General features: G+C 43.6%; 1 protein-coding gene across 1 annotated transcript in view; it reads left to right on the plus strand.

Moving 5' to 3' along the window:
• Positions 1–10,445, plus strand: part of ferry3 (FERRY endosomal RAB5 effector complex subunit 3) — a 21,529-nt gene extending 11,084 nt beyond the window's left edge. The window contains exons 6-15 of the mRNA XM_079346030.1: positions 239–338; positions 522–646; positions 2,356–2,462; positions 2,600–2,797; positions 3,246–3,374; positions 3,879–3,947; positions 4,937–5,139; positions 7,196–7,253; positions 7,786–7,853; positions 10,040–10,445. Coding sequence (XP_079202156.1) covers positions 239–338; positions 522–646; positions 2,356–2,462; positions 2,600–2,797; positions 3,246–3,374; positions 3,879–3,947; positions 4,937–5,139; positions 7,196–7,253; positions 7,786–7,853; positions 10,040–10,132 — 1,150 coding nt within the window. The 3' untranslated portion in view covers positions 10,133–10,445. The remainder of the gene's footprint in view (positions 1–238; positions 339–521; positions 647–2,355; positions 2,463–2,599; positions 2,798–3,245; positions 3,375–3,878; positions 3,948–4,936; positions 5,140–7,195; positions 7,254–7,785; positions 7,854–10,039) is intronic.
• Positions 10,446–11,407: the final 962 nt, after the last annotated feature.

Consider the following 11,407-nt stretch of genomic DNA (forward strand, 5'->3'; position numbering starts at 1 on the left):
AAGAATCTTTAAATAGATAATGAAAGTAAACAACGATGACTGTTTTTTAGGATTCTAATTAGCAAATATTGTTATTTTCATCCTTGATTTTAATTTACAGCTTAAATAAACAACACAGAAAACAAAAGTGACAAACTCAGCAGAGTTATTTCGAACTGAGACCAAACCTCTAACAGTGACTATAGGTGATAATGTAGTTCTTCCATCCTGTTAAACACTGAATGTTTTTGTCTTGCAGGCAGGCCTCAGAAATGGACAAAGTGATGCACGAGCTGGGGAACACTTTGAGTGACCATGACGTCAACGCTGTGGCCTCTCAACACTTTGATGCACAGCAGGTAGAGAGGCTGCCGTTCTCTCTGTGTGTTGATGTTGGAGTCAGGTGTAATATTTACAATCTATGGGTGCAACTCAGTCACAGTCCAGATAAGGTTTCACCTCAGGTTCAGATTTCTCCAGCCAGTCCTTGTCAAAGTAATTGATATATGGGTTAGTATTTTTTTGTTTTTGTCATCAAACAGGTGTTGGAGAACAAATGGGCCAGCGAGCTGAAGCAAGTAACGGGCATTCAGAAGCAAGAGTATCAGGAGTGGGTCATCAAACTGCACCAGGACCTGCAGAAGTCCAACAACAGCAGCAAAATCAAGTGAGTTTGACAGCACAGCATGTGTCTGTAAACAGGTATACTGAAGTGGACTTTTTTTTAACGGCACGGTAAAGCCGCAACAGTTGGTCCAACGTCAGCGTGCCTTGATTTGCATTGTTAAAAAAGCAAAGCGAGAAGATCGGCACTTCATGATCTTTCTACTCCGACAATCTGGACAATCTGTGATGTTTGAATCCAGATTTTTTTTTGAGCAGTTTTTAAAAAGATGTTGTGAAACAGACTAATATTAGTTGTAAGACAGATGTTTATTAGGAGGGAGAGAGAGGGAGAGAGAGAGAGAGAGAAGGGGGAATCACATTTGGAAAATCAGCCACAGGTCAGATTTGAACCCGGGTCGCCAGCTACAAAGACCACGGTCTCTCTTCGGCGTATGCAAACTCGACCACCTCATCTAGTGATTTGAAATGATAAAATTACTTAATGTTCAGATATGAGAGCAGTTATCAGGTGAACAGGTGTTGCAGCGATGGAAGCGGGCAGTGGAACTGCTTCAGATAGAAGTGATTGTACCCGAGCTAAAAAGCCTCTGCATGTTTCTAATAAGCTCCAGCAGCAGAAAGCTGCTCAAACTAGGATCAATGTTGGAGATGCTTTTGAAACATGGAGAGAGGTTAGAACGCAGAAAGCTTTACAGACCCATGCAGAGCTGGCTAAACACTGAAGCTACAGTGTCCACCACATGCAGAGCTGGCTAAACACTGAAGCTACAGTGTCCACCACATGCAGAGCTGGCTAAACACTGAAGCTACAGTGTCCACCACATGCTGACCTGTGTGAGAGGAGGGGGGGAGACAGCTCTCTGGACTGCAGTACACATTTTAAACACTAGGTGTCAGGTTTACATATTGCTCCTTTTAACTACTTAAAGGACAGAGAGTGATCTGAGTGAAGGGAGTCATAGAAACGGTTTGAAAATGATCAAATCAAATGGAAAATATCCCTCATGTCAAAAGTGAAAAATCCAGCTGGAGGGTCAAAACCGTTAATTTACAGGATGTCAACGGTCCTGCTGCAGAAACACGACGTGTCTGCTGCTCGTTCTTTGAACTTCAGGCTCCATTTACGTGAACACTAGAGGGATTACACGGGGTCAGAAACTCATTTCAGTTTGACTGATGTCTGGCTTTGCAGCATCACTGATGACGGGCACTCATGGGATAATGAGGCAGGGTCAAATCTAGCTGGCGTTTCCAGTAATGAGGTCTCACAGAGTCCTGCTTTAAATTCGATTTGACTCCATTCTGCTGCGTAGATTGGATATCCCATCCAGTCGCAGAGACCAGCCTGAGCGTGTGTGTGTGTGTGTGTGTGTGTGGAGAGCTTCTCAGAAAGTGTGCTGACTCTGTATGAGTTTGTCTTAATGATGAATATCATTATCTCTCCTTGTGTGGGTGGAACTTTATAATTCTTCATCAGCACTTTGTAAATCTGCAGCCTCGAAGACCAAGTGAACACACAGTCCAGGTTAACTTTGCGATTCCTTTGAAAATGTTTTGTCTTACAAATCCTAATCATGAAATCTTTACAATCCACTTGTGAACTGCCTAATTCCCGACCGCCCTTCTTCTCATTTTTTCAGGAAGTAGAAACAAAATATGGCTGAATAGTTGAGTTCTCTCAGTTCTTCTCTTAAGCTCTTAGAAAGCTGCATCTCATTATCATCTTTTGTTTGCATGGCTGTGTTACAGTGAGGAGATCAAGGTGCAGCCCAGTCAGCTGTCCGAGGTGGCAGATCCGGGTGCGAGGATGTTTGAGGAGCAGCCTCAGCTGGAGGAGAGTTTCACCATTCACTTAGGTGCTTGAACTTTAAGCTGCTCTCATAGTTTCTCTACAGCCCTGATGTTTGTTGTGCATGATTATTTTGGTAGTAAAAGACTCTCACTACAGATTTATCTGCATATGCATCATAAATCTTAACATGTCTGTGTGCAGGAGCGCAGCTGAAGACGATGCACAACCTCCGCCTGGTGCGTGCAGACGTGCTGGACTTCTGTAAGCACCGGCGGCACGGCAGCGGTGGAGTGAAGCTGAGGCGGCTGCAGACGGCTCTCTCTCTCTACTCGTCCTCGCTCTGTGGTCAGGTGTTGTTGGTCGACAACAGAGTCAACTCCTACAGTGGCATCAAGAGAGGTGAGGGGGGCGCCATACGGACATCCTGCTTTTGTGTGTGTCGTGGGAAGAGAGGGAGTTGTGGATGGTCAACATATTTATAGCCCTCTTCACATTTGAAGAACTGGTATTACATTTAAGAGCCAGCAAACTAAAGCTCCATTATTTCATTACTCAGCCTTGTAATCTGGTACCTTTACTGTGTGTGTGTGTGTGTGTGTGTGTGTGTGTGTGTGTGTGTGTGTGAGAGAGAGTCTGCAGTGATATTGTTGTGTGTACTGGTCTGTGAGGTGAGAAATACAGTACCTTTGGTTTCCCAGTTGTATTGCTACCTATAGTTTAACAACCATTTTAAGTATCATATTTTATTTTGAAAGGACAGGCTGCGTATTAAATGAAACTTTTCATGCATCATGTCAAACTTGGCCTTTCTTCCTTTGTGTGTGTGTGTGTGTGTGTCAATCACCAGACTTTGCAACGGTAGCGAAGGAGTGCACAGACTTCCACTTTCACAGTCTGGAGGAGCAGCTGGAGGAGGTGCAGCAGGTGGTGCTGTATGCACGAGCCCAGCGGAGCCACAAGCAGAAAGAACAACCCGGTAAGTCTGCTGGCTTCTCATTGGGCGCGATCTCAGAATAAGAAGGGAAAAAAAAAAGTTAGACAGGTGCCATGAATCTCCTCCTGAATGTACGCTCCAGCAGAGGTATATCTAATGAGCTTTACATACATGCCGCTTAAAAGAAGATTTCTAGACAGTCAGGCTTGCTATTTTTAACCAGACATGGTCAAAGAAGGCTTCACTAACACTTTTATACACGGCATGTTCTGCAGCGTCACGCTGGAACAAAGCGTCGGCTTATAAAAGCTCATCTGAAAGTCTCTTTGATGCTCTTTCTGTCTCTTATTGTGTTTTGCTAAATACAAAGATAAACATGATTATTACTCTCTCTCCAAACACTGACAGGCAGGAATCAGCGGAGCAGTGAAAAGTGAAATCACCAACATTTAGAAATAGTGAGGATGCAGAAGATGTTTCAGTTTTTGAGCTTCTAAATCAAACTTCTGAACTCTGACTTGAACTCTTTTGTTCTGTACTTCACAGAGGTGCCGAGGAATGGAGGTGACGACAAGAGCAAAAATGTTGAAAGAAATCCGTCAAACATCTTACCAGGTAATGATTCTCACTGACTGCTCCTCCTGCTCTGTGAACAGCTGCTTATGAAACTCACTGAAGTGCTAATGATGAACTGAAACTGATCTGCTGTCCGATCAACAGATTCATTATTTTTACATGCTAAGTTTGTCTGTAACCGTTGCTGACAGATCAGTGACAGACGAGGAGCTGAACAGCTCAGAAACCGACATACATGATATTTAACTCCAGTTAACTTTGCTCTCCGTGTGGAAGCTTAAAAGTGATCTCTTAATAAAGACTGTCAGCAGTAACGTTTGGGTCTATTATCAATACATTCATTAGTTTTCATAAAGTTTTTATTTATTTATTTTTTGGGGGGTGCCTTTATTTTGATAGGGCAGTGAATAGAGAAGGAAGTTTGGAGAGAGAGCGGGTTGAATTTGAACCCGGGTCAGCTGCTTGGAGGACTGAAGCGTCCGTACATGGAGCGCGGCCGAACATCCAGGCAGTCTGCGCCTCGATGCATTCTACTATCGAGCAGAAGGTCCTTGCTGTATTTCAAAATAAGAGCGGGCTGAATTCAGGCAATATTCTCAGCTTAAAATGCTACACAATTTCAAAATAAAAGCCTAACAATTTAAAGTTACAAATTATATTGACATTTAGTGATTATAATGTTTTTCATCCTTTATTTTAAACTATCAAATGAATATTGAATAGCCTACATAAGACAGTATTGCAGAGGTGGAGAGTCAAAAGAGGCAGACATAAACATAATGACAAATTATCTCAATATTTACTGGATGGAATAATTTACAACAGCCTTTTTCTAAATTTAATTAAAAAATGTTTATACAATTTCCAAAACAAAGATTTACAGTGAGTGATAAAAAAAGAAAGATAAAAAGGTTAGGAGCAGCTAAGAAATAAGACTCCTCACATTAAGGTCACCGGAGCAGGAAGTACACGAGCAGCATTCTCAGCTGTGACTAATCGTCTTCTACCTGCTGTGTCTCTTCTTCAAGGCGAGTTTTATATCTCTCGCCATTCCAACCTGTCGGAGTGCCACGTCGTCTTCCACCTGTGTGTGGACGATAACGTGCGCTCGGGGAACATCACGGCTCGGGACCCGGCCATCATGGGTCTGAGAAACATCCTGAAGGTGTGCTGCACACACGACATCACCACGGTGACCGTGCCTCTGCTGCTGGTCCACGACATGTCGGAGGTAAGAGCACGACGTCGCCATGAAACATGTCACCAAACAAACAGGAAGAGGAATTATTGACTCATCGGAGGCAGGCCTGAGTATAATGGCCATCACAGCGTTTTGTGTGTTGCAGTCACAGGTAGCGAGTAAAACATGAAGAACAGCAGGATTTCACAGTAAGACCTCGGGGAATTGAAACATTTGACCTCGATTACAATTAATGAACGATTTTTTTGTTTTCTTTGCGCTCTTCTGTAAAAATGTTAAACTAGTAAATTTGGGATATTTGTTCTAATGAAAGACTGATCATATCTGATGAACTATTTAGTGTTTTTTATTGAATATTTCCAACTGAAATCAAAACGTTCCCTGAAATGAAAACAACACATTTTAGATTTAAAGTAGAAATTAGCTTCTCTAAAACAGTAGAAAAGAAATCACTGGTATTTCTTGCAAACTGTTTTTACATCTGACTTCTTTTTTTTTTTTTACCAAAGGTTAGTCTCGCGCTCGGTCAGAGAGTCTAACCTTCAAGGTCGAATCAAACGGATGCAAACTTAACCACACCAATTTAAAAAAAAAAAAAAGTGAAAAATGTCCAACTCCATATCTGGTTAGGATTCCATGTTGCTCAATGACGAGCTGAGCTGGACTGAGCTCTAAATGAATGGAGGAGTCCTCGTAGTGTGTGGAAGGTGATGAACCTCTCTCTTCCCTTTCATTCAGCTCCCCGTCTGAGCGCTCGCCATACTCAGCTGTGGTCCGGCCTGTGAGGCCCCGGCTACAAGCGAAACATGTCCCAGGTCTAAAAACCTGCAGGCCGAAGTCGAGAGTTGTGAACTTTTCTGTTGACTTAATACCTCGGAGTGTGTGCACAGCAGCTCTGCTGTACTCACACAGAGATGGCTTTGAGTCACCCGTGAGCTGAATCACACAGAGAGGCCAAATTCCTGATTACAACACGCTGGACTTTATTCAGATTATTCTTTAAATTTGATTTCAAATGTAATCTGCTTGGATGAAATAAATAATGGGATTAGTGTTTTCCGACTGGCAGCTCCGCCTGAGTAGAAATTAAAAACCTAATAAAGTCTGAATCCCTTAAGATGGAAAGTCAATTCTCAACAGGCCTCAGCCAGGCGTTCAATCGAGCCACAACATGCCCGCTGCTATTTATTCTCCTCCTGTCCAATCAGGACTCTTTGTTTATATAACCAAGGACTTCTGAAGGCCTGTGAACCAGAGGGGAATTTAATTGATAGCTTCTGGTTTCACATTCAAACTCTTCATCTGTCATCTTCTTCTTTTTTTTTTCCTGGACTTGTTTGCCGTTCAGAGGCCGTGTCCGCCATGTTTGTACAAGCCTCTTCTTGTGTTTTGGCTCGGAGAGACGCAGACATAGTTTGTCTACATGAAGTGCAGACTGCAATCTAAATAAAACAGGGCTGTGGCTTTCTGTCTTAGTTTCTTTTTTCTTGTTAACTTTAAGAGTTTGAGGAAAACGAACACGGACACGATGTGACTTCGTGCTCCAAAACGCCAAAAAAACATGTTATTAAGTTTGAGGGAAGAAAAAGAAAAACCCAGTAAAGACTTTTAGAGAGATGATTAAGAAAACACGACCACGACTTAGAAGGACAAAACTGGGCTGCTACTTCTTCTGGTGCCATTTTTCTACTTTAATTCGCTTGAGTCCAGATCCACTCTGGTACCAGTCTGACTCCAGAGCCACTCTGGTACCAGTCTGACTCCAGATCCACTCTGGTACCAGTCTGACACCGGTACCAGTCTGACTCCAGATCTACTCTGGTCCCAGTCTGACTCCAGGTCCACTCTGGTACCAGTCTTATGAAACGGGTCATTGGTCCCCCATCAGTCCCAGACTGCCTCACAGAGGTGACTGGAGCTGCAGCCTGTTTCAGGGTTGTCAGCTCGTTTAGAGGTGTGTGTTAGAAAAGTTAAAGTGTGTGTAAATGATCAATGATCAGCCAGTTTTTATTTTAAAAACAAATCAAACATGGTTTCATGATTTCAGTAAGTACGTGTCCTTCTCATGCTGGTCTTCTGTCGGCAGGAGATGACCATACCGTGGTGTCTGAAGAGAGCCGAGCTGGTTTTCAAATGTGTCAAAGGTGAGATGGACGATCACGCTTTCAAATTCTTCACCTTTAAACATTTTCTGTTTTGGCCTTCATGAAAGGAAGAGCGTCGCCGGGATCACATAAATCTGGAATATTGGAGACGAGTGTGTCTTTGTTTCAAGTGATTTATTTTATTTTTTATTTTTTTCCTCACCTCTACAACTTCCCTATTGGTTTTGGATGTGCGTGTTTTCTTGATCGTTGTGATGTTTCAGCCACTCCAGCACAAGCTAACACTGTTAATTTGTTTTACTGGAGCTTTTATTTCTCTATTTAAATAATGTTCTCGCTGCTTCCTCTGACATCTCCTTTACTGCCTGTCGTAAACTCTCAGTTCTCTCTGCAGTGTTGATCGTGTAAGTGACCATAAATAAATGTAGGAGGAGGTTATAAATGAAAGAAAAACACAGTTCGTGGTGAGATTTAAGCAGTCTCAACGGTTGCGCTCTGAAGGGGTCTTTTGAGTCTAGTTTTGCGAACATGAATGACTTTTTTTGTTTTGTCTTTTTTTTTTTTTTTGCAGGCTTCATGATGGAGATGGCGTCATGGGACGGAGGCATTTCTCGCACAGTCCAGTTTCTCGTCCCAAAGGTGAGAACAGAGTGAACTAACTACACCACATGTTTTTGGTTTCACAACGTTCACTTTGAGTAATTGTTCACCAACAAAACTCTATGCTAACAAAAAAAAAAAAAAAAAGTGTGCTTAAGGCTTGACTTTTCCATAACCTGACAAAGAAACACCTGGTACACACCTCTGAGAGGAGGAAAGCCGACCATAAATCATGGCTCATAGAGCTTTCTGTTCTCTTGACCAATGTTTACTCTGCTGTGATAAAAGAAAGCTCCGTGTTGTTCCGTGTTAAGCAGCAGGATTAACGTGAAATCCTCCGACATTAAATCCTAATTCAGGTTTTTATCTTAACGTCTTTATAAATATTGTACGTTTGTCAAACTCCAGATGTGCTTAGTGAGTCGGAGTCACTTTTTTCAGAGGACCGGGAGCTGAGTGCGGGATGTGATATCACGTATTTGATTTTCGGGCGGAGCCGCATGTTGTGTGCCTGTGACGTTTGTGGTGTGTGAGGAAGGCAGCAGAGCCCAGCGAACGATCTCATGTTGACAGGTTAAGATGATAAAACGAGCCGCATCAAAGGACTCCCGGCTGCATCGGCTTCCTGTCAGCTACATGCTCAGACACCATTTAAAATAGCACTTCTGAAACAACATTGTAGTCGACTCGACAAAGAGACACGGTGGCTAAATATACTCTGAGTGCTTGTGTGCCCGTGTTTCAGCTTAAACATTAACACTTAACATTCTTATTTGACGGGTGGCGATGCTCGGAGGGACACGCTATGCTCTCCTGTTAAAGTCACAGCTGCCGGGGTTCACGTCCTTTCAGCATCTCGCCTGCTGTTCCCTCGAGGGGTGAAAAAAAAAAAAAAACACCCTGTGATGTTGAACTAAAGGGAACCACAGGGGCTGTTCACACAAACGTGTTTTCATGAGCACACATTCAGCTGGATTAAAAAAAGGTTTAAGTTGTCAGAGTTGATTTACTCTTTACAGCGGGTGCTGCACACGCCTCAGTCCATAACGGTCTACCTCGAAGTGCAGTCGGCACACCCGGGCCTTCATGATCCAGATTCATACTGCCATAGCAAAGCTCAATGTCAACGCCCCTGTGAAGTCTGAATGTCCCAGAGGTGTCATTTGTACCATCTTCTGAGGTGGTAGCAGAGGCCAGCCGTGGGGGGAGCGCAGCGCTGTGTGTGTGTGTGTGTGCGTGTGCATGTCTGACTGTGTGTATGTGGAGATCCCGCTGTGCCGTGCTTCTCAAACACCGAGACTCGACGTGAATTCTGACTCTGATAATGAACTCTCTCTGTGAAGTCAGGCTTTCAGCTTCAGGCCTGTGAGCGCTCACATTTAACACGTCATTAGATAAAACGTAAAGTGCCTCACAGCAGCTATCACGAGTTAATTTTGCCAGCCCGCAAACTGTCGGAGCTCCTCCTGTTTATCTAATGGAAGAACTTTACATGGTCCAAAACTTAAAGATCTGATATGTTGATCCTGACAGAGCAGAGCATGAAACAAAAGCTGTAGGACACGCCCACTGAAATGTCCCTGCAGAGCTGGCCAATCAGAAGAAAGTGGGCATGTGTATCGAGGGGGAGGGGGAGGGGGGGGGGGGGGTGTCTTAAAGAGACAGCAGCTGAAATGAAGCGTTTCATGCAGAGGCTGGAATGAGGGGTTTTACTGACGCTACACATCCTGCAGCGCTCCTCCATAGGCGTCCCAGACGTAATTATAGGTGAAAGGGAGTCTAATAGATCTCCTTTAAACTTTAGTAATAAACATATATATTACAGGAGATACAGCTTAGTGTGGGCTCGTGCATGCATGGGGTAGAGAGCGATCATGGAGACGGGGAGGTGTGATTGGTTCATAAAACTCGTACCGAGTGCAGACATTGGTTGAACTCGTTACGTATTTAGGGTTGATAGGATAGTTTATTGTCATGGTTATTTCCACTAAAATCTTAAAAAGTATAACCCTGCCTTTAAAATGCTTTTCACCTTCCGTTCCTCTTTGGGTGATTTGCGTGGATCTGACATGTGAACGTTCCTGCCTTCGTTCCTGCCTTCGTTCCTGCCTAAGTTCCTTACAAACGTTCCTTAAACTTCTGGCCTGTGGCTCTCAGCAGAGCCGGCTTATCTCCCTCCATGTCTCTCACTAATAAAGGCTCTCTCTCTCTTTCTTTGTTGGCAGAGTATCTCAGAGGAGATGTTTTACCAGCTGAGCAACATGCTGCCTCAGATCTTCCGCGTCTCCTCCACCCTGACTCTCACCTCCAAGAACTGATGAAAGACGACGCTCACTGAACAAAGTATTGTCAAACACGTAGAAAGGAAGGGAGCAATGTTTTTATACAGGGTTAAGCTTTTTCTATTTTTTACAGCTACAAAAGTTAAACAGTCCGTAAATTTCTCTTCCTGGAAGCAGACTGCATTCAGTGGTTCACCAAAGCAGCTGCTGCAATTATCATGTGAAGCCTCCATGGTGCGGTTATGGTGACAGGGTTTCTGACATCACGGCATCATCCGGCAGTGCAGCAAGTATTCCAGTGTTCAGGGGCGTGTGCAGACTTTTTTAAACGGGGGGGGGGGGGGGGGGGGGGTGCATGAGCATAAATAAATGGATTTAATTAGTTTGACCTTTTTCTATCTCTGCAAATGATTTGTACTTAATTAATTGCCACAATTTGACAACAGATAAGGGATTCAAAAACAAAGATATATGTGAAAAGTCTTCGTTTAAAGTAATGGGAAAGTTGCATGAACACACTTGTCTGCTGTCTAACTTGCAAATAATACACTTATTTCATATTAGACAGTGTGAAGGAGTGTTTCCTCGGATATGTTCATGAGAGAGAGCAAAGTATTTATTTACAACTGAAAGTGAAAGCGGTAGCGTGCCAGAATGGTTGGCCTTTGATTAGGCAAATAGCCAATCATTAGCTGCTTTCACAGCTGAGTATTATCTACAACATGACGGGAGGACTTCTCTGGAGATTCACCCGACCAGGCTGTTCATGTAAGGCTCCTCACAGCTGGCACTAGGGAAGTGAAACACTTGAATTCTGGCAGGAGAAACTTCGGGTGAAGTCAGAAAGCAGAAAGATGTGTTTGGATGCGTTCACACATGCAGCTCCTTTGTACCTGAATTTGCAGGTACGGAGTGAAAATGTAATTCACCAAGCAGATGAAGTTAATGTGAAAACTCAGTTTCCTTTACTGACATGACGGAGCTGCTTATAACCGGCACTGGCAAGAGAACAGATGTGACCTAAAAAATCTCAGCGACACAGTTTAATAGCAGAGGTAGCAACCGTGCAGATTGTGACTTTTCTGTGTGGTGAAAACACACAGAAACACACAGAGGGACATATCAGCATTTCAGAAGGCGTCACGTATCTCACGTTTGTGTTTCGGTGTGCAGCGCGAGGTCCCTGTCTGTCAAACACTTCCTCTCGCTGGGAGAAGTTAAAGGACGTGGCTTCTTATTTGAAGATGTGACATAAACTCCTCTCCTCTACATCTGAACACACCGGGACCAGCGACGCGCCCGTGTTTTCAT

This window comes from Symphodus melops, assembly GCF_947650265.1.
Source record: "Symphodus melops genome assembly, chromosome: 6".
Classification (NCBI taxonomy): Eukaryota; Metazoa; Chordata; class Actinopteri; order Labriformes; family Labridae; genus Symphodus; species Symphodus melops.